This window comes from Macrosteles quadrilineatus, unplaced genomic scaffold (assembly GCF_028750875.1).
Source record: "Macrosteles quadrilineatus isolate MER2022 unplaced genomic scaffold, UCM_ALF_1.0 Scaffold_3__2_contigs__length_128488019, whole genome shotgun sequence".
Classification (NCBI taxonomy): Eukaryota; Metazoa; Arthropoda; class Insecta; order Hemiptera; family Cicadellidae; genus Macrosteles; species Macrosteles quadrilineatus.
Genome location: NW_026542596.1, coordinates 54,049,649 through 54,074,289, shown reverse-complemented (window position 1 = coordinate 54,074,289; position 24,641 = coordinate 54,049,649). Strand labels below are relative to the sequence as shown.

The 24,641-nt window shown below is 35.2% G+C and overlaps 1 protein-coding gene across 9 annotated transcripts in view; it reads right to left on the bottom strand.

Annotated features, from left to right (window-relative positions):
* LOC128989595 (slowpoke-binding protein) overlaps positions 1–24,641 on the bottom strand; it is a 98,724-nt gene that overhangs the window by 16,444 nt on the left and 57,639 nt on the right. For 5 of the 9 annotated variants that reach the window (XR_008490457.1, XR_008490458.1, XR_008490459.1 and 2 more), the window contains exons 1-5: positions 16,793–17,153; positions 7,431–7,591; positions 6,049–6,238; positions 4,389–4,473; positions 229–348 (exon numbers count right to left, since the gene is read on the bottom strand). Coding sequence is in view for 6 of the 9 variants with exons in the window: in XM_054411521.1 (XP_054267496.1) it covers positions 229–348; positions 4,389–4,473; positions 6,049–6,238; positions 7,431–7,591; positions 16,793–17,142 (906 nt within the window). In the remaining 3 variants the exon portion in view is untranslated. Of the gene's footprint in view, positions 1–228; positions 349–4,388; positions 4,474–6,048; positions 6,239–7,430; positions 7,592–10,492; positions 10,825–16,792; positions 17,154–24,641 lie in introns of those variants that run through there. The other 4 variants (XM_054411525.1, XM_054411526.1, XM_054411524.1 and 1 more) reach the window with 4 other exon arrangements.

Here is a 24,641-nt window from a genome sequence, read left to right as displayed (position 1 = left end):
AAACACAGCTTGGTTAAAGTGAAACATATCTTTAGAGAATCTAACTAAAGAAATATAAGAACTACTACACATGAAATATGACCCAAGAGCAAAACACATGCAGTGAGCGGAAAAGCAATACTTTGCATATAATGTCAATATTCACATAATCTACAGCTAATCAATATCCTACCATACTAAATAGAAATTTATAATGAAAAAGCATCACAAGCTAAATCAAGGACTCACATGGGCACATCTTTTATGTTCTCTTCTGGTAGGAAGGCCAAATATTCTCTTTCTTTTACCACTAGATGGTGCTGTGCGTTGCCGTTTTGTGAGGAAACAGAAATCATGAAGACAGGTGTTCTGTACATGCAGGATTCATACAACGATTTACAGATGCAAGTGCATTATAAAATGAACAGGAATACAAATGAATTTAGTAAAGTACAGGGTGTGGCAGAACAGATTAAACAGTTTGACTTGTGTAGTACTCCAGCTGCGGACGAGGAAGGCAGACACAATTGGATTTATGTCTTAGGCCAATTTTCTCATTTCAGTCACCATCATAAATTAGACCGGGCAACATCAAGGATATGCTATGTAGGCCTACAGTATATGTAATTTTTTTAAGTCAAAAATTTGTGACACAAAGAAACGTTTTCTCCTGCATTGTTTTATTCTTCACAAAGACACTGTTTGAAACATATGGGCAAACAGGTTAGAAAGTAGTGGTAGCACATTTAAAACTGGGAATGACAAATACCAAAAGGACACAAAAAATGTTGAGTTGGTCAGAGCAGCTTTTGGGCAAGATGTACCACTTTTCTTAATACTTTAATACTTTTCGATGAAATGGCGACCATACAAAGTAGGTATTTTAAGCCAAGTATGAATGGAGATGAGTGTGATAGGATGAGTGGCGCAATCTTGTAGTCTTGTTAGTGACTAAGGCAACATATTCCTTAGACACAGCTGTTAATTAATAGCCCATACAGCTAATGGCAACTAAGGGACGGTTTATAGTGGAATCCGAACCACATTTTTGCCTTGGTATATATGAATTGGTCTAATTATCAGTACAGTGGCGGCGATAGCGGGCCCGCAAGGCCCGTGGTGCGGGGGGCCCGCGAGCTAGGGGGGCACTTGACCCTTGACCGGGATTTTTGGCAAATTTGACCGGCACACGGGCCTGCGATAGTGTAACAAGCTCAGCCACACGGGTCCCCTATCATAACAATATTTATATGAGAATTAAAATCCGTTTTTTTATGATGAAAATTTGTTCAAACCTATAGTTCAAGTAGTTTACAACAGCTAAACTAACACCGATCGATATAAATTATCTACCAACCTAAGTAAAAGAATTGTCATCAGTCATGCGGGTTGCATTAACTGTCCTCGTGGATTGTGTGAAGGCGCAGTCAAAATTGGTTGCATAATAATAGGGCCGTATTTATAACCAATGTTGCCTCTGGCCTAGGAAGATAAAACATTAATGTTAATCCTCCTAGCCCCCAGCGGATGACACCATAGAGGATCCTCTATGCTGATTCAACTAAATAAACTTGACAATTTTGTTACGACCAAATCGGCAAATTAACCTAGGTGGCTAGGGCACTAGCTAATAAATAATTCCATTCTTTCATTGATGCTAAAGAAGGATTTTCATTTCTTTACATGTCTTACTATTAGGAGGCTGCCCTTTAGATTTGTTTACTTCGCACTTTAGATGTGTTTACATCGAGTCAGGTAAAAAATGTTACTTACCTAAGGGCCTCAGGCCAAATCAGATCGGTTCAAAATCGGGTTGCTTTGGAAACGGTTGATTTTAATAATAGGCCTATAATGTCGATTTTCGAGCCGAGCAGAGCCTGGACTACAAGCTTGAGAGATCAAGCACAAAGTCAGAAAATCAAGCTCGAGCCGATTTTCTCAGTATTCAATACAATATGCATACAATAATGCACAATTAAAAGTAAAAGCTTTTATATCCGTGAGGATCACGCTCACGAAATTGAAAGATTAGGCCATGCTTTTGCCGCGATCACGGATATCGACGAGAACATTTCCCCACGGGTGACGATGACGATGTCTCCGCGGCCGCAGATGTTCAATATTTTGCCGCGATTGCGGAAGACGATAATGACGTTTCTTTTTTAGAGAGATATATATCTAGGATTTAGCCGCGATTACGGAAAAATGATTTACCCGTCACCACCGACGGGTCGTGGGGAGATATTAGGCCGTAATATTAGATTGGGCCGTGAACGCAGGAGACGATGATGCTGCTATCTAATGATGTCATAGGTTTGGTTGCATTTGCAATCACGGTAAACTATGATAATGTTTCTTTCATGACTTATGACTACGGGAAGTATTTCGATTTTGCCGCGATCATGGAAGACGATAATGACGCCTCGGAAGATGCCTGGTCAAGTTTATTGAAAAATTGCAAGTTTAGGTGGTAATACATGGGAAAATGTTTTTAAAGATCATTGGGAAAGGGGGCACAGCGAACAAACATGCGGGGGGGCCGCGGGTTCTTATCGCCGCCACTGTATCAGTATAGTACTGCGGATAGTCGTAGTACTCACTCTTGCGGACGTTAATCCACACCAGAGAGTATCGCATCCACAGTGCATGCCTATAAATATCCGCAATTTGTGACTTCCTAGTAGCTGGATTACAGGACGACGCCACCCGTCACTTGGAGGCATGGTATTGCATTAGGAAAACTTTTAGATTGAAAAGAATTCTAAAAAAAATAATGTGTTTTCATCCATACCAAACTAAAATGGCTCATAAATTTAAAAAATTGGATGATGAAAATATAGAATCTTGTGTCGCCAAATGCTTCTAAGCCTTTGGTCAACATCTTTGGCTTAACTTCTTAACCACTGCTCTGACCAACTGAAAGTTTTCTGATTTTCTCACTGATCTTTGTCCGTGTTTTTCAGTTTTAAGAGTGCTAACACTTTCTCACATCTTTTTAACCCACAAGAATACTCTGTTGCACCATTTATAATGTTGTTGGACAGATTAAAAAACGCCCGGCAAAAATCTCTTTGTGTCACAATCACTGACTTTTTGTTTTGGAAATATGCACACACACACTATACACATTTATATTTTGTATTAAAAAGTTTGTTTCTTTCTGTATACATTATGTGGAAATAAACGTATATTTCATTCATTCATTTCATTCATTCATTCATTCATTCATTCATTCACAACATTTCTTCTAAGCTTACAGTCCAAGCTATGATGGAGACTGAAATAATGGTCAGTGACCAAAGTCAACAATACCAATAGTGTAATCCATCCCAGTCTACAGCCAGAGCACTACACACTAGTCAAACTGCTTAATCTTTGTTCTGGCACACCTTTATATCTACTAACTAAACATTTCATTTTTTGATGTATCTACAGTAGGCCTACACCTATACTGGAAATATTTACATAACAGTAAACACATACAAAATAAATTACAATGATGATTGTGAACGGATTTCATTGGGTCTGAAGCTGTCCGGTGTGGTACGTAAAAATGTTGCAACATATTTTTTATTTTATTCACCATATGTCTTGTAAAATTTAAGAGAGTAAAGTGTATGTTTACCAAAGTGTGGCCTGGCGTATTGTATTATATTCGTTTAATAGAGCGAACACGTAAATGGTAATAAACAAGTGATTTATTAATAACGTTTCAAATTAGTTCATACTTAGAAATCACTTCCATTAATTATACTATATTAGTGTTGTTTAATTAGTACAAAAATAGGTACCGGTATGCGATGAATATACAATTGGTTTTGGTTTCTCTTAACAAAAAATCAAATTTGTTTTACAAATCCCTTTTGTCTGGCAAACCTGGGAAATCAATACATTGGAATAGGCTACATTTAATGAAAATACATACTGTACTGCAAACTATAGATATTTGGACTATCATCAATTTAAATGTTTAAATTAAATGAAGAACTATTAATTGACTTTTTGATTTAAGAATTTATACGAGTATTAATAGAAATCTGTATAATTATTTTCAGGTTAGGTAGTGAGACATTGTTATTATTGCTTCAAATTAAAAATGCAGTTTTGCAGTATGTCAATTGCGTATGTAAAAAAGAGAGATAAATGGTTTTATATGGGAGCTTAAATAGCTTAATAATAGGGAAACCAAATTTAATCATAATATGCCATAGCTATCTTAATTTATGAATAATAATGATTAGTTTTACATTGCTCATCTAAATAACCTACCTCATCAAAAACTACATTAAAAGTGCGAAAAAGCTTGCAAATCTGCCAGAGATGCTGTATTAATTATATCTTTTCTACACAATGCAACTAACATGAACATGCTATCAATGTTAGATATAAATGTCCATATTTATACTTACTTTGTATATTAAATCTTTGAGACTGCCTTTTGTATTGAAAGGTAATACAAGCACTATGAATGTTTGGTTAGCTTGAACTCCCTCTCTGTAATGAAATAGTTAAGTTTAGGACTGTGTTGTTGATTAATACAAAGTGTGAATGTTCAGTATGCAATAGAATTATTTATACACTCTTAGTGGCGGTTATAGGACCTAATCAAAAGGGGCAATGGAAGGTACAAGGGTTTAAACCTAGGAAACTTGGTATTTTGAAAGCCGTTTAAGCAATTTTAAAGTCTAAAACTGTGTTCAAAAAACTTAGTCATGTTTTTACGAGAAAATGTATTTTTTAATTTATTTCCCCAGGGTCCAACGGAGGGGGGGCCTTGATAAAACCCCTGTGGTGCTCCAGCTTAACCCCCTGTAGCCCCCCTCCCCCTGGAACCGTTACATTAAACTATTTTACTATAATCCTCATATTAAACACACATTTGGTTAGAAATACAATTTTGGCTACAACTGTTTGGATATGTTGGAATACTTTACAAACTGGACACAAACGCTCTTACGTAAAAGCTTCAACTTTTACAAAAGCGATTATTTATGCGCCATCAGCAACCTCACTAATGTCCTTAAATTAGCTTTGTCGTTTTTTGAGGCACAGTAGATGATATACATTTGCATCTTGACATTTAGTGACTATAGTCACAATGCATTCGTAGCCATCATTTTCAACTTAGGCTACATTAAAGTTTTTTAAATGGTTTCAAGAACAATTGTACATTTTACTCCTGTTCACAAAATCAGGTGGTTTTAGGGGAAGAAATATATCCCCTCCACATCTTGATCCTACCATTAAAACATAGCCCAACAGCTGAGATTTGTTAAAACGTCAATCAGCTGCAACATACATTAAGCAGAAAAAAGTGGTGGGGGAGCCTTCCCTCAAACCGCCTAAATTTTGCTAACAGGCTTTAGTAACTACAGCTGCAGATTTGCGGTAATGAAAACGATATTGAAAACGCAAACATATTTTGATAGCATACACATCATGGCAAGACTCCAAACAATATGAAAATGTTCTGCAGATGTCCCTACTACGCATGGCCAAGAGTAAAAACAGTCGTGGGATTCATTCCAAGACTAGTTTCTGAAATTGTATGTACTTGAGGCTTTGAATGAATATGTCGAGTGAAGCACAACACTCTGTACTGTTCCCAAATAATAATCCCACACTCAACTTTGTCTTGCTTGGGAACAACTACGCTCGTCTTGTCTTGTAAACACCTATTTTCCGGACCAGTAACATAATAAACTCTATAGTTATTTAAATTTGTATGTGATACCTTTGACTATTAGACATTCCATCCCCATGTTAAATTTGTAGCCAGTTTTTTAACCAAAATCGTCGTAGTTGATGTGAGCCACCGACAGATTCAACTTGGCCAGCAACAAAAAATAAGGTATAAAATATAGAGTTTTAGTCACTAGTGCATTCTGTGTCTGGCTCAAACAACTTCAACAAGTTCTTTTTTAACAAAAATTGGCTAAGCTGGTCCATATAGATGGGACGTCTACTTCAGCATCCAGTAGTCAATGGTGATACATACAAATTTATGCAATCATGATTGCATGCTATGCACCACTACTACAGATGATTATCCTATTGTAGGACTCTCACCTGAACTCCAGGTCCAGTACAGGGTAGATATAAGGATGCTGTAGGGCCAAGAACAGGTCCAGTATGACCTGACGAGTGTCAGCATCTGTAGGGATGGGACAGTTGGAGCTCTTAGGCACCAAGGTGAGTAGTCGCTCTGTCTTCACCGACCCGTCCCTCACAATGAACCAGTGCTTGTCTACTCGGGATCCTGACAAACAACGGAAGAGTAAAGTCTTGATGGGTAAATAAATATTGTTTTTGTAAAACTAACAGTAGAGAGAAGTCAAAAGTGTATTTGACGTTATGAGTCTGGTTCACCCAAGTTTTTTTTTGGAAACTGTACAGTACACATACAGGAATATGTATTATATTGTTTACACTATTACAATTATTTTGAGCTTAGCCCTTGCTTGCATACCATGGTGCACAATAAACGATGTATTCACTTCAAATCCACCTTTTAAACATATCGGCTAATTTGCTATTAGATATATTTATAGATATTTTTGAAAATTTGTAAAAATGTTGTTAATTTCATCTTTGGTCCAGAGTAAGAAGATGGCATACTTCTTTTTGGCACGATGAGCTAAGAAAAAACTAAGGTCAAAGAGTTCATTTTAGTCTTATTTTTACAACTAGGGTAAAGAAATATTCAGGATATACATTCACCATATTTTGTCCATGGTCCATTTAATGAACTTTTTTCCTTTTTATCTAGGACCTTTGGTATGAGTCTGGAATTGTTTCTTACCCTACTTCAGGCTAGACATAGGGGCTGCGGCATTATCACTTAAGATAAACTCCATTGGTGATTTGGTGGCCAATAACCGAAGCTCCACGCACTAACCACTAGACCAGCTCACTCCCCCAGTCCATTTAATAAACAGTATCTCCGTGATATATACCGAAGCTCCACGCACTAACCACTAGACCAGCTCACTCCCCCAGTCCATTTAATAAACAGTATCTCCGTGATATATACCGAAGCTCCACGCACTAACCACTAGACCAGCTCACTCCCCCAGTCCATTTAATAAACAGTATCTCCGTGATATATACCGAAGCTCCACGCACTAACCACTAGACCAGCTCACTCCCCCAGTCCATTTAATAAACAGTATCTCCGTAATATAACAACGTGTGTATTACATAGTATACATCAATTGTGGTTGAATATATATCAAGTAAAAATTTGCATCTTACATTCCTTATCGGGAAACTTATTTATGGAAACAATAGTTTGACAATAATCAAAATTCAATCAAACTTTATCCTAATAAATTTGTTTGTAAGTAAGAAATGTAAAAGCCAAATGAGGTATTTATTTGTGATGTTACTTCAGTAGGTGATGAGCTCAGTATGGCTATTCTAGGACTGTCCTCTTTACCCCCACCACTGACCTATGTCGTTGAGATGCTGCAGCAGCGAGTACCGAGGGCAACATCGGAGGTAGTGCAGGCACGCACTCTGCGCCTGTTCTCTAGCCTTGCGCTCCAGCTCCAGTCTCTCGTGAGCTGTGGAGTCTGCTTCCAGGGCTGTATACTGGTACCTCCCTCCATGCCTGCAACAACCATGTACTGTCACATATTGTTTGATATTCAGTATATTACACTGGAAGTAGACACCTCTTAGAGATTAAAATTGTAGCCAGTTTCAGTGCAAAGACCATAAGTTGAATTGAGGTGCCAATTTAAATCAGACCTAACATCCCAAGTGACACTACTACTCCCATAGGGATGGTACTCATAGGTGGGTTAAAATTTTGGCTGCTCCCACTGATTTTTAACATTAGTAGTCCAGTCAATGAATGATCCAAAAGTGGGTGTAAAGTGCGTGAGCAGGTAACTAAATGATTCCTTCAGAGACCAGTTCAGTTGGCATAGGGTGTTAACATACCAAAAGTCCTGACTCCTAGGTATTGAGCCAGGGGGGTGGAGGGGGGAAAGGGGAGGGGTTAAAGGTACACATTTTTGGGTTTTTGATTATATCTCGAAAACTATCAACTTTTTGTATACTATACTAAATTATAAAATTGAAGAAGATTACATTTTTTACAAGAAAAGTATATAGGCCTATTGTGTTTATTTTGGTTAAACAGTAGGAGTTATTAGGTACTTATTTAATTGATACCTATGTTATTAAAATACTCCTTCCATAAGAAATACATGTAAATTAGTATGCGAAATGGGACGAATCCCATCCGCCCAAAGGAAATATAACCATGGTCGCCAACCTCATCTTTAAATATTTTGTTAATGGAAGTTTAACCGTTTAACTATTCGAGACAGTTGTACAAGTAAACTCTGGAAGGGGCTTGTTAAACTATGTTCTCTTGGAGTTCATAAGTTGGCCTGTATTGGTGGTATGTCTACTGCGGTTTCCAAAGTTAATACATTTTGGGGTATATTTAAATCCCCAGGTCATTAACTTTTGAAAGCAACATATTGTAGCAATTTTACTATTTTAAATTCCCCAAATTGATCATTATAGACCAAAGTAAAAGATCCCTCAAGAGTATCTATTACATTTTAGTAGTACTAAATAAAATGTCTTGTTAACTGTAAAACAACATTAACAACGGACAAATAAGTTGTGCTTCTGTATTTTAAAGCGTGAAATTAGGCTAATGATTTTTTGGAAATGTCTAATTTAGAAAAGATTTACACATAAAAACTCATATTCATAATGCTGTCTTTGAATATGATTCTGATCAGAACAGTGAACCATATAATGATTGGTTTTGCTCTTTAAAAATATCTTGTCTGTTAGAGTCGTAGAAATTACTGTATCACTTAACTGTTTGGTTGGTCAATAGATTAGACTTTTTTACCAAACCGTTTTTAACAGTGGGAAGAGTATTACCATAGATAAAACATACTTGCGAGAATTTGTAGAGCATGTGTTATTAGTGAATACTTCACTTGATTTATGGTGTATGCTTTCACAGAGTAAGAAATTAAATAGCAAATCGCATGACCGAGTAAATAATATGTGCTGTGGCAACTGGCTCACTGCATGCGGCGTTGCTTGATGCGTCACGCTCACTTTGACAGAGTTTAAATTTACCTGGGAGGAATAAATTATTTTAGTTCTTTTATCTGCTGCAATATTTATAAACATACAAAATATTCCAATGCATTTGTTAATGTTATTTAATACCTACATGATCATGTTTGGTAATAGTTGTAGTCGAACCATATACTAAAAAAAATTCTGAAATCTGATCCATAATCTTAGCTAAAAAAAAGTCCTCTATTTTATTGCAGTAGAGGGGACGGAAGATTTTGCACACTTTATATATTTTTTTATTTTACAAATAGCCTATATTGAAACATAACATTTTTCAGCATAAGGTGTAACCGACGGTTTTTTAAATGTTAACGAATTTAGTACCGGTACTTTTATTCTAATGTCGTGACCAGATCTGTCCACACAATCTAGGGAAGGATTGCTGTTTGGTAATAGGGTAATATGCTAATAAGGTTGAATGAAATTAATGAAAACACTTCTTTATCAAGGCAAGCATTAGTACTACAGGGTATTTTCTTAAACTTAACCTCTTGGATACTAAATTCGGAATTTCCAATACATGAATAAACTTATAATCAAATAAATGATTGTAATTATTGATTTTCAGTCGCTATTTTTAGAATCACAAAAAATGTTGATTATTACATTTTTCAAGTTTTTTTTTTTCAAGAGTTAGTTTTTATTTATATTTAGACTTCAGATTCAAGGGTTTTGATTTTGTTTACAAAGTCAGTTTTTTTCTACTACTTTGATGTTGACAGAGAACTTCAGCTTAAGTTAGAAAACAACTAAAGCTGAACCTCAATGTTAATTTTTCTTAACAAATCACACAGCAAGGTTCAAGCTCAGTTAGGCTGATAAATGTGATAAGGTAGAACGATTAATTCAAACTTTCAGCTTGCCCATCATCATAAACTATGGGTTTTATAGCAGGCAATAAACGTTCAATGGGCTATAAAAGCTCATGTATAACAGTTTGCATGTTAAATGGGAAATGCTGATCATTAAACAAAAGAGGGTAATCACAGCACTGTTGTTAAACATTTTGTGGTGTACTTTGCTAGAAAACATTGATTGTTAGCCAAGAGATAGTAAACGATCCTGTCGATCAACATTAAACTTTTAACATAACTTACTATTTGTGGAAAACAAAATGTTCAATGTGGTAAGCGTGGTATTATTTTGTTTGCTGGAGAAAGTCAGTTATTAAATGTTATACCTTCTGGACACTTTAAAAAAATTTTATAGTATTTTATGAATCAACAAAAGTTCCATTTCCGAGAAAGTGAATTAAAAGTTTTACAAGGTATTTCAATAAATTCTACATTCAACCACTCATATTTCTGTAAAAATATTACTTTTTGCAACCCTATATCAATTTATAATATAATAAAAATAAAATACTTAACATTTTTTAAAGACATTTTTTTACCCGGCAACTGTTCTGATGGGTCGAAGTTCTAGGTCAGTGGAGGCCGAGCGTCCAGATCCCAGCAACCCCCAGAAACAACCCCTCCGACGGTCCTCGAACTCCGTGAAAGGTAGTTCTGAACACGAGTTACGTCTCTTGGCCATGCTGATTGGTCGGACGACTAGGATATCTAGGAAGGCTAGTGGGAGGTTCCACATAGGATTCCAATCCAGGTGTAATGCAACGTTGTTTCAAAACACTAGCTTACACAAGGCTCTTGACTCTCGAGGGATCTATACGACTTCTCAGGTTTTACATATGATTCTGACAGAGCGGTGATGAAAGTAACGATCAACTAAGTTTAAAAAACTTACAAGCTTTACCTTAAGAGTCTTCATAAATGAAATAGATTATCCAAGAATTATTAAAACGATTGTATAGACTTTATTAGAGTTTTTTACAAATAGAAAAACATTCTCTATTCCTGTAGTATATTAACTCAAATTCATTGTATATTTCTCAATTTGTAAATTTCCTGGTTACTTGTATTTAATTTCCTACCGCTACCACTGCTGCAAAACTACACTATCACCGACACTCTGTACCCTCGAGTCGTCGTCCTACCTCATCGGACCCGCACGCCAATGCGAGTTTTCTCAAAAGTTTAAAGTGTGTTTCATTTGAGCACCTGATTCTTCGTTCGCATCCAGGTCCGAACTCCGGATGTGACAATCCATTACCAAATACCTATACCGTACCCTAGGAAATGTGGTTACTGGGAGTATCAAGGTTTTTTTGTAGCTCTAACAGTAGTTTTTTTGTGATTTTCGACTACAAAAACAAATATACTATATGGAAATTGTACTCCATTCTAAATTGATTAAAAGGTTGTTGCCTGAAAATTCTGTGTGTCTGTCTGTATGTGTGGATGTGTAAAGGGCTACAGACTACACCTGTGGTCCGATTTTGATAAAATTTGTTATTTAGGTACTAATCTTTGATATCTCCAGGTATTTTTTAATTTTTTGAAATGTTGATTTTTAATGTAGATTTTCCCATAAAACCCATAAAATAATGCAAAATCGGATTTTCTCAAAAATGGCCCGAACGATTTTGATAAAAATGTTGTATAGTGTAGCCCTTTAAATTCTGATCAAAATGGTACAACTTCCATTTCTGTAAAATTTACGGTTCAAAAGCTATTGTAAATAATGTTATTTCCCATAAAAACCCATAAAATGAGAGAAAATCGTATTTAAAAACCCGGTTTTGATTAAAATTAGTATGTGATAATCCCTATAATTCTTAACAACATAGTGCGACCTCCCATGGCTATAAAAATTGTGGTTCAAAAGTTATTTTAGCTTATGTTATTTTCCCATAAAAACCCATGAAAAACCATAATTCTAAACAAAATAGTGCAACCCCCCGTCAGATTGCTGATACCGTTTATTTATTACTTAAATGATAGTACCGTACAAAGACAACGATATATACTATATGAAAAAACATCATTTTGTTTTGTTAAAATATTTTAAAACCCTAGTACTTTCACTATCTGAAGGTTGATGTACAAACCGAAAAGAATGATTTATAGTTTTAATAGATAAGGACTTATTTGTGTTTACGAATGTCAGGGAGAAATTTACCAAATTATCGCCAAAATGTATTATAGCTGCCAAAAATAAATACTCTTGTAATAGCTTGTAAGCTTGTAAGCTTGTAAGCTTGTAAGCTTGTAATAGCTCTTGGTAAGCTTGTAATAGCCTTTGTAATATTGGCACCATTTTAGTAAATATGGGTTTTTATTTTTAACCATTATAAAAAAATTCCCAACCCTTATAAAAATGCTCCAAACCCGTCTTTGTACTGGGGGTGTGGGAGGATGTGCAATTTACGGGGTTTTCAGTTTATATCATAAAATGAGAGTAAACTGATATAGAAGTTTAGAAACTAGAGATCTGACATAGCAACAAATTCCCTCTTTCACAGTTCATTTCCCTAATGGCTTACGTGACTTGCAATAATGATTTATAAATGCTCTAGTCTAGTGTTTTCATCGACAAGGTTAAACACTACGTACCAAACATGCTTTCTATATTTTTGTATTTGGTAATAAATGGATTTTTTACTTCATACATATACCAACAAGTATCTAAACATGTTGCCAGTTATGTTTTTATCAATAGTTTATAAATATATCGAAGCTATTTTATTTTCAAAGTTAATTTCGTATATTGATTTAGTAATTTAGCATTAATGTAGTACCCCACTGCAGTGTACTCACATAATGTTGATTTATCTTTAAGTTCCAGTTTTTATGGGCAATAAACAATGTTAGCGTGCTGTTGTCTAAGATAAATAATGGTTTATGGAAATTCACATTCTAGGAGTGAATAAAAATTATCTGTTGGAAAATCTCACTTCAACGTTCAACCTTCAACCCATCATTTTCTATGAAGTAGTGGAATTTCATGAGACATAATTGGAGGTCTTTATTAATCTAATATAAACATATCAAACATGAGACAAGATCTTTGAAACGTAGTAGGCCTTTTTATAAGTGTAAGTCATTTAAAAAATTTTGGTATACAAAGTTAATATATTTGATCTTATAAAGCTCACTAGTTCCCATCAAGAATTTGAAAACTATTCACGTCTATTTACCTAGTATCAAGAAAATTTACAAGTTAAACTTAAATAAGGAATTAATTGCATTTTTTATTTTAAAATTCTGTATGTTTTAACAATCCAAAATTTAATTCCGATGTGAGCAGAGGTAATTTTCTTCACTATCAATATTCATCTCAATCACAAATTGCAGCCTGTTATTAATGAACAGGCGATTTTGTTGCACAGATGTTTTTGTTTGATATAACAACGCAATTTTTAATTTTTGCTCCTATATTTTATTTGCTAGTTGAGCTATGTAATTGCAAGTGGAATACAGGATATCGAGGATTGTGAAAAAGATGCTGATCGTCACACACACTTTAATTGTTATTTTCCGCAGTAAAATGTCAATCTTCAATTCAATATAACTTTCAATTAATCATATGTTTAAAATGAAATTCAATTATTTTACCTAACCCGCCATGTTAAACTTCCCTATTCCAAGCGTGATGTATATAACTTTGTTACTTCTCGAGTGATGCAAAGTTGAACAAAAACTCACTCGGTGATGTAATGAAACCCATTTAAATAACATTGAGTGCTTAACTTAAAAAATATACCTCTATGGAGCCAACGACGTTCAACGCTAGAAATCAGCTGTGCGCTTGAATTTTATTGTTATGTTTTGAAGAATTTTCCAAACCTAGCTTTTGTTTGTAAATGATCGTTACTGTTAGAAGATGAGTGAAATGGACAATGAAAAATATTGTTCATAACCTCCTGTATATTGTCGGGTCAGGTAAAATCTTGTACGTTACACGTTACGCAAGAGCGTGTTTACATCACTTCGGTAAATTATGCAACTCGCTTCCGCTCGTTGCACAACATTCACCTGCGTGATGTAAAAACGCTCTTACTACACTTGTAAGGTAAATAGCTATTAAACAACCTAACCAAACAGTTTGAGATTGAAATAACCTAACCTTGTTGTGCTTTAGTTATAACGAATCGTAAACAAATGATTCCGCCCAAACATATTGCCAACTTTAATATTCATGCGGCCAGTTGAAAAAAATATGAACATAAAACACATCCTAATCTTACTTTACTTTAGTTACCCCAATCGTGTTAAAATATTCAAACTAACAAAACCGATGCCCGCTTAAATATTGCACACCCTCGCACAAATTCGGGAGCAAGTTTAAATGGTAAACAAATAACTAAACCACCTTGCCTTTAGTTAGACCGTACTAAAACACATCAAATACTACCAAAACCGATTCGCGTTCACACGAACATATTGCACATCCGCACACAAAGACCGGATCTACTAGGATGGTAAGCAACAAACAACAAACTCTCCGCTCTTCACCGCACAGGACACTACTAAGGACCTCTTCGCACAAGGATCATACACTGACTGACACAGGAATACACGTGCCAGTCTGGACGGGTTTACTAACCTAACTTGCACCTCACGCGAACGTAGTGATTTAAAGCCCCACCCCCTCCCACCACCCCCTCACAACAACAGCTGTTATCACACGCTACCGTCGTAATGGTTTTAAATATTTAATAGGTCATTGGACGAGTGTCAAGGTCAAATATTTTACTTAAAAAATATGTTTTCGGGTTTTAAGTGCTTAAGAAAATCCTAAAAACTTAAACTAAAGTTAAAATTTGTATTCGTAACAATCCATATTGTCGATGTGGAAGAGTGGGTACAACGTTCGCGTTCAAATCTGAAAATACCTGGTTCAATTCAAAGCGATATCTATTACCCAGATGTGATTAGTCATACGGATATCAATTAACTAGTAATGTTGTGCAACAAAAGGTTAACGCTGAACTGAATAGACCGTTCCTAAAACGTAAACCAATTTCGTAGGTGCAGATAAACACAAAATTTAAATTAAATAAATCTAATATTCGTGAGTATTTATGGTTGGGATTTCCCCTGCTTCACAACGGCTTATCAGTAATATTCCATAGCACAGTTATGCATAAACATGTAGTCTGACTCTCTGCTTGGTCAACGGATCGATGGTCGTTACGTGTGATCCAGCGACCAAAATATAACATGTAACAGGTAACATTAGGTGGGAAATAACGGAAAATGTGAAATTATATTAGCTTAGTGAATCATTGATCTATAAAAAAAACTTTTGATTATTGCCAAATTGTTAAAACATGCCCTGCACATAGCACATTTACTGCTTGAAAGTAGAACACACAGTTAACATATATATTTATTCTTTCCTCAACCTCGAAGAGTGTATCTTAAGTGATTAGGACCATATTAAAAATCAGAGAACGTTCGATCAATTAATTGAAGAAGAGGTTCTATTCCATAGACACATTCTGTAGATGTGTGGATATTTTTTTTAATGACACAACAATGCGATTGATTAGTTTGGATTAGATTCCTTTACGATATTTACGAGTTCAATTAAATAGAAAGAACCCTGCATTTATCTGTCGGAGTAGTTAAATTTTCCAATCAAACTAAGAACGAGTTAAAAGATGACAACAAATGATTTCATGTCTAAACACTCTGTTGCAAAAAAGTTTAGACATGAAATCATTTGTTGACGTCTTTGTAACTCGTTCCCCTTCAAAACAAAAGAAGAAAATCCCTCTTCAGACTATTTAAGCACAGAAGCTGTGGATAGTGTTAGAACTGTGCTCTAAGTAGTGAGAGCCAGATGCTCGTGCTGTGAAGTAATATTCAGGAACTGATAGGTATCTTGGGATTAAGTCGCCAACCCAGTTCCTCATTTTCCTCATACCTTCCTAGCCACAGACTGAAGATATCACTCGACTTGATACGTAGTTGTTCCTCATAATAAAGTAGAAAGGTGAAGCCAAATGCCTTGTTGGGAATAAATTACCATGGTATAAGAAAGTGATATAAATGTAAATAAGAAGTACGTGTTCATTAGATTGTTACGAAAGATTAAAAAATGAGCTGGAAAATACGCGTCTCAAGGCGGCACCAACGATCACACCGTGTTATCAGGAAAACGAGCAGCAACGAGAGTTTGCTGACAGTCTTATCTTTACCCCCCCCCCCCCTCTCGTTGCTCCCCACCTAGGCAACCCTTCCTCCCACCGCCATAGAGTACTTGAGGTCAATCCCGTGCCACCACTCGACCACTGTTTCAAACATAATTTACCCAGGCCTAGTTTGTGGACGTTTGGTTGGATGAACTCAGGTCGTTCAAACACTGGTCTAGATTTAAGTTTCCAATCATTTAAGAAATTTTAATTTCGGGAGGACACTTTACTTTTTCTTCGTAGTTTCCTATTGTAGTGAACCACAATGGATAAAATAACCAAACCTATAGATGCCTGCACTTTGTAATGTGTATCATAAGTTAGAAAAACCAATTTAACTATACAGACTATCTGACTACGCGTACTAACTTATAAAACAAAGATTGGCACCTTATATTAAAGTTGTACTTTGACTTCGAACACTTTTCCTACTTCATACAGATTTCAATTTAGTGATTTATTGTGTAATGTTCCAATACAGTATTTTCCACGGTATCTATATACCTAATTTAAATTTACAGTGCGTTAGAGTTCCTATATATTGCTTTAGTATCAAAACGGAACACCAAATCATCAAAAATAGTTTGAGTTAAATTTTCTTAAATTTATAAAGTAAAACATTCTGATGCTACTCTCAATTGTGAAAGGTACCTCGGGGCAGCTCCAGGCCTCTTCTCCGTGATCGTCCCCTGCGTCCTTGTGTGAACCGACGACATACTAACACACGAGAACAACCGCGTCAGTGACGTCACAGCGGGAGTAGCTGCTCCAGAACTCCTCGGACTCCTGTCATCCGTGGACGCCGACCTCGCTAGAGCGGCCCTCGCCCTGGCCTCCCGGAGCGATCTGGAGTTGAACTCCGAAGCGCTCTGAGCTCTTCTAGGTCCTAACGGCAGCAACCTCTTGTTCCGTGGCCTCCTGGACATCCGGTTCACCTCGACGAAGCGGTCGTGTCCAGTGTACAACTCGCTTTTGTCCGCCGCCTGTTGGTGGCGCGACATACTCTTGTACAGGTTCAACATCGCGAAGCTACTGACGCTGCGGCGGGTAAGCGGATTGCACTCGCGGGGTTTGATCCTGTTATTGGTCACGTGAGGTCATGTGACCTGCGTGACGTCACCAAGGTTAGTGGACTTTGGTCATTAACGGAATTGATTTGTGTGGGTGGAATGTAGATCAGTGGTAGAATTAAGTTACACTTGGTCAGTTAGTGAGTGTATGGACATAGTGTTCGCGTTGGTTGATCGTGTTCTACTATAACGCCCCAGTACACTAGGTTCTAGCACGAAACCTCTTTATGGCTGAATTTATATTCCGGGCTTCAGAATAGGCCCAGAGTACAGCATAAGCACATTGCCAATTAGCAGGATTCCAACCCGGGACCTTGGGGACCCCACTCTCTACTATACCAGCTCGCTATCCAGTATACACAACGGACCATGCTACAGAAATTCTATTATGTTTCGATAGCAGGAAATTGAGCTGCCATTGACCATTGGGACTTAAAAAAATATTCAGACTAGAGCTATAGACATTATAAAACATCATAGCAAATGTCTCCGAAAAAGGTATTATACATGGGAAGTGCAAGAAGAAGTACAGTGTCTTTCTTCTAACGGAAGCACCAGAAGAGTAGATATTTTATTGATCGAAAGAGAAACTAACAAAGGCATAATTCTTGATCCAACAATTCGATTTGAAATAAACATAAATAAACCTAACGAAGTGAATGAAGAAAAGAAAAAAAATGTGATTCTACCTTTGAATATTTCAAGCAAAATTGTAAAATTTCGAAAATTGAGGTGATTGGATTGTTTATTGTTCTAGAGGAACATTATCAAAATTGTTTGTGAACTTTTGGAAACAATATGATTTGGACAGATCCTTTTTGAAAATTATTACTCATGAAACATTAAGAGGTTCATTGACCATAATGAGAAATCATCTATATGGCAAACATCAAAATTAATCAGTCTTATAGTTGTATAATCCTTCAATATTTTATGTGGACAAGTTTTTCTGTGTCATTGGCAACCTTATTTTTTAAAGCAGATGTATTTATTTTTATAAATAAATTCTTTTCTCTTTTTTCTTCGATAGACACTATACTTCACGAATTCATTTAGCTATTTCATTCTGGTTTGGCACACTAGCACCGTTCTTCGAATATTCTCATTGTTATCAATGCTGCTCTGAAGTGTGTATGTATTTGATCAGACTGTAATAAACTACTCAACGTATTAATGTACTACAACTGAGATTTCCACGCACTATTTTTCTTATCTATTATTTTTTGTGTTGTTATTACATCGGTTCTGGTTTGATTATCAGCGTAGTTATCATTTTGGATATTCACTATTCGACACTAAGACAAAAAAGGACTTTAATCCCTGTTGCAGCAAACCTAAGTTCTCGTTAAACTAATTATATTTAAATAAGAAATAAATCTGATATATTTAAGGAAACATTTTAGTGTAAATCCAATCAGGCAAATGGGAATTCGCTTAGTCTGCAGGTTTGCTGCGGCGGGGGTATTTTTAATTTAAAGATATTTTCTAACTTCACACTTTTAACTCTAGATCTTCTACACTGTGACTTAAGCTTTACACTTGATTATAGGTTGCAAGCTTGTCTTTCATCAATAATTTTTTAACTATCATTTTGTTGCCATGTATTTTTTTCTTTAAATAACCGGATCCTACATTTTAGAAATAACAAAGACATCAAACGGTTATAATAAATCTATATACATAAAATACATGTTATAAGACTGAAACTAAATAACCATTGTGTAAATTTATCAGTCTAGAAACTTAAATACTTTACATGTCAAACGCAGGCAGATTCGTGACACTGCAGGCAGGCGCCAGACACACTAGTGAAGAAAATAAGGCAGGCGCTGTGACGCAATATGGAGCCTCGCGAGTCAGCAGAGTGTTGCCTACCTGGCGCCGTATAGGGCTTCATGACACCCACTCGTGTATAACGAGATTTATACTCACAGCCACCTTAAAAGTCAAGACTTTTTATCAGATGTTTTTCTTTATTAGCGAATTAGAATTTTTGTGTTGTATCAAATAAATTATAGACAAAATACATTCTTTGATGTCCCACTACAGACTAATCGAATATTTTTGGCACCGTATAGTGTAATCTGCTTAAACTAGTTTTAGTCCATCTAGTAAAAATTAAATACGTAAATGCGATTATTGTTATTCAAAATCAACAAACCATTTTCTGAAGAAGTTTTTCAACAATCAAATAAGGGTGTTATCAATTAGTAATGGTAACAACTAAATTGTGATAATGGAATATACAATTTCCATTGAGTAACTAGTATAAATTCTAGAGTAATTAGACATAATTAGTATTGATTGTTGAGTTGTAAGTTGGTAATATGAAAATAACCCTATTTAAATTATGTATAGAAGTCAGGGTGTGCATTGAAGAAAACTAAGCGTAAATGACAATAAGATGTAACTCGTATGAAAATCGCTAGTTCCAAAGTTGTCGTGACTGCTATCGAATAATTCAATTTAGTTTACGGTCTCTAATCGTTTTGATTGTTGTTTGTTTGCAACTGTTTTACTAACATATACCATGGACTCCTCATCCCGTTGTAAATTTTGAAGCTTGTAATCCGCGTCTCCCGTCCACAATGATCGCTGGGGAAGACAAAATTTCGTTTCTATTATTTTAGGGTTATTTTTATGATTTGTGCTTTACTATTTGGTTATTGCTTATGATTATATCGTTTTATTTGGTTAAATGAGGTTTTAAATGATTGAAATAACAAAAAACAAATTGTAAACAAAACACGACCTCTACAATTGAACGTACAGAACTAAGAATTACATTTGCTTCAGCTGTTTCATAAGAATGACAAATTTACCAAGGCAGTATGTTTTATCTTTTCTTCGGCCCCGCCGCAATCGTATCTTGAGAACTGGCCAAATTGGTCAACAATTACCACTGGTGACATCATCACTGGAGTGGCAGCCATCCAAATATCAACAGGTTTGTTATTTATATCAAAACTATTTTGATACATCCAGTTACATTCAAGTATGTTCACTGAACTAATACCTATCACACGGATCATTAATGCCATGTCAAAATACTTGCACACACTGTGTTTAACACTGTTCGTTACAATTCACCAAAAGCCCCACTAGAAAAACAGGCCATGCTGCAGAATCCATGACGTCACACTAGTGGATAGATTCATTGATAAATTCATTGTCACATACCATATGTTTAGGTAAATAAGCTGGCTGCTTGTCAGATTTCAATGGTAAGATTTTAGTACAACTATCCACCACTGTGACGTAGTGTTGCGTTGCAGCATGGCATGTTTTTCTAACGGAGCCTTGAATTCACCCACATTTTATAGAAAGATTGGAAAAATAACGGTAAATTAGTGGTTTTTAGTATCCAAAATGCATATAGTGAAAATCCCTGTTTTCCTGTTTTCAAACAGCTGTAAGTATAATGGGTTCTCAGTATTATAATCAGCTGTCATACATTTTGTTTACATTGTGAAGGTTGGCAATTGTTTAGTGAGCCTAAAATTGTTGCTTACATCTATGTAGTTGGGTTACTATCGTGTACTATGCTTAACATGAATACTAAAACAGAAACGGTACAGATCTTATGCATAAACAAATGACGTAACTGGCCCAAAATTAAACATGAGTTTATTAATATGTAAATGGAACTGTCAAACCAGTTGTTACAGCTATTAGGTTAGGCATTCGGGCCTAATTTATTTAAGTTTATGATCCATCCATCTAATCCACCGCTTCTGTCCTAATATTCGTGTTAACCAGTGATTATAAATAGGTTCATACAACACGCCACGGTGCATAAATTAATGAAAATATTTGTGAAAGTCGAGTGTTGGATGGATGAGACGACATCTGAGTTACGTCAGTTACACTTAAAGATTTGTGTACGTAAATACGTATCATATGTACATAGGTAGGCCTACCAATGTTTTGTAGGCTCTGGGCCAAGCAATGTTTAACAGTTCGAGGCTACTATATTCACGAACATTTTTCCACATACACTTCACATGTGTGATAATAACTTAATAGAGATAATAATACTTAATGGCATCTTAAACTTTGCAAACTAAAGGTTTACGTGTGTATATTCTACTGAAGTTTGGCTCTGCACAAGCTAAAGACACCATGTGTAAAGTAGAGGCCGTTACAAAGTTTCCAACAAAAAAGAAGATGAAAGCAACTTTGAAGACAAATTACGACAAAATGTTTTCGTCTCAGCCGAGAAAATGGGTTAGGAAACTTTGATTATCTAAGTCCAAACTTATGAACGTTCCACAGCCTTCAAGAGTAAATATTGTTTGATATACATTGAGTAGATCAATAATGTTTAATTATGTATTACATCGATCACAATGCATTAAATATGTCATTAAACTGAGATTATCAATTATTTCAATCGGATTCATAGTTTTCACAGATAAATTACGAAGCTAGAAAGTTTAAGTTTTGTAATATAAAGTTAGTAGTTGCACTAACTTGAGACCATTTGGTGTAATAGCTATTTACCTTACAAGTGTAGTAAGAGGGTTTTTACATCACGCAGGTGAAGGTTGTGCAACGAGCGGAAGCGAGTTGCATAATAATTTACCTAAGTCATGTAAACACGCTCTTGCGTAACGTGTAACGTACAAGATTTTACCTGACCCGACAATATACAGGAGGTTACGAACAATATTAATCATCATCCATTCAAGGCCCCACTAGAAAAATTTCACTCATCTTCTAACAGTAACGTTCATTTACAAACAAAAGCTAGGTTAGGAAAATTCTTCAAAACATAACAATAAAATTCAAGAGCACAGCTGATTTCTAGCGTTGAACGTCGTTGGCTCCATAGAGGTATATTTTTTAAGTTTTCATTTCATTTAATTTCAATATCTTTATTCAACAATTGTACATTGTACATTGAATAGTGTCAGATTCCTAACCTAGTAAATAAAGTTATAAGCTAAAATTACAATTTATATAATACTAAGAAACTATCAATAAATCAGGTTAATTGGGGAAACACCTCTTTAATGGAGTAGGGAGCGATTTCTATGAGATAATTTTTTAATTTGTTTTTAAATTTGATTGAGTTGCCAATGGGTTTTAAATGATTTGGAAGAAACCGTAAAAATCTTCTTCCGGCACAGGTGGGCTTTTTATTTGAAAATAAAAGATGGTTGCGACTATTTTCTCTTAGGGCTTTTCCTCTTGTATTGTAGCATAATTGTGCGTTATCTGATATACTTTCTTTCGCTATGAGAGCAGTTTCAAAAATGTATTGGGCAAACACAGTTAATATTTTAAAATTTTTGAAATGAATTTTAACACATTCATAATTTTTTAGTCCCATCATTGTTCTTAATGCCCTTTGCTGTAATTTTAAGATTCGATTAAGATTTTTCTTAGTTGTAGCTCCATATAAAGATATACCGTATGAAATGTGGCTGTGGACAAGAGAATGATATATTGTTTTCAAAGTATTGATATTACATAGATATGACATCTTTTTCAAAGCAAATATCCCTGAATTTATCTTTGAGCAAACATGATCGACGTGGTCCTGCCAGGATAGATGTTTATCAACTTTTAAACCTAAAAAATCTATTTTTTCAACTTGTTTGATTTCATCGGAATCCAAAATAATCAACGGTTCTATTTTGTGTTTACATTGCTTAGTTGAAAATGATATAAAATTAGTTTTACTTTTGTTTATTTTGAGATTGTTGAATAGTAAGTAATTTTTAATATTTGCAAGTTCTATAAAGGCATCTATTTCGATATGTTCTACTGTTTTTCCTGTAATTTTTAAGTTAATATCATCAGCATATAAACACATATTTCCACAAGGTACACACGACAGAACATTTGGAATCTTATCAATGTAGCAAAGGAATAAAATAGGGCCTAGTATTGAACCCTGAGGGACACCAACGTGATTAAGTTTTATTTCTGATCTGTTTTTTACCAGCCAATTATTTTTATTAGACATGATTTCAACGTATTGCTTTCTTTCCGATAAATATGATTCTCACTATTGTTAATCACATAGGCACATATAGCAAGCGAAGTTAATCACTCAATGTTATTTAAATGGGTTTCATTACATCACCGAGTGAGTTTTTGATACTTTACATCACTCGAGAAGTAAGGAAGTTGTATACATCACGCTTGGGATAGGGAAGTGTAACATGGTGGGTTAGGTAAAATTATAAATGAGTGTGTTTTAAGATTAAGTTATATGGACAGTTCTAGCAAATCTGCTACAGTAAATGCAGTGTTATGTCCCTGGCTCAAAAAGGATTTGTTAGATGAAAATGTAAATTGGAATTCTATCTTTGGAGCTCCCTCATCAAGTGTGATACCGAGAAGTTTGGCACTGGAAGAATTCACGGACAATCTCTATGTACCAAATCTTGTCGGACGAGTATTGAAAGTTATTCAATGATTAAAATCCACATTGACATAAAAAGTGATCAAATGTTCGATAACCCACACATGTGTTCGATGTGGATTGAGTAAATCCAGAAAGTAGTGAAGTTTCTTAAAGCAAAGATACAAATAATGGATGTGTCATCACGGACAGTGTATTTTGACAATCGCTTTGGTTCTTTCGCTTCACTTCATCTGTATACGGGGAGAGGTTTAAGGTTAGTTTAAACATTACTTTCGATTAAAAATACACGAATTTATCTGCGAAAACATTTTTTGATGGTAAAATTTCTAGTAAATTTGTTTTACGAACCATAGCAATGATGTGTTGAAAATGTACTGGCCAATGCATTTTGTAAACTGTAGAAAATCTACTTTAACTCTTATATCAAATGCAATTTTATCCTTAAAAATTAAGTAAAGCCAACTTGAAAAGCGCTTCGTAAGTAGGTTTAATGCATGGAAGCATTTTTTAAAATATAAAATCACTTACACCATAATCTACTACCACTATCATCATAAGATTCAAAATCTCAAGAAATATATTTTTTAGGTTTGAACTTCTAAAATTTAAAAATAGTTGCAGTACTGCAATGTTATTATACATCCTTTGCTCAAATTCTAAAGTTTGCATTTCCACCAATAAAAATTCTAAATTTCAGCTCTCATATATGCGCAGCTTTGACAACAATCCGTTGTGACTTAAAGTTATGCCTTAAAATGTAATTGACCTTAAATAATAATTCTTTAAATGCGTTGAATAGGATATTACTTTTATCCTGTTCAAAATGGGGTCTAATAACTAATTAAACTCATCCTTATGCCTTTTATATACAAATTTGAAGACTAATATAGCAAACTTCTTCACAATCAATTCCAAGGAAGTCTAAGAGTCAGGGACTGACGAATAAATATCGTGATGTTGTATACTGTGGTATTAGGCCTAATAGAGAGGTTTATACAATAACATATGGTGGCTCAGGTAATCATTGAGGTTAAAAGGAAGGGGTGAAGTA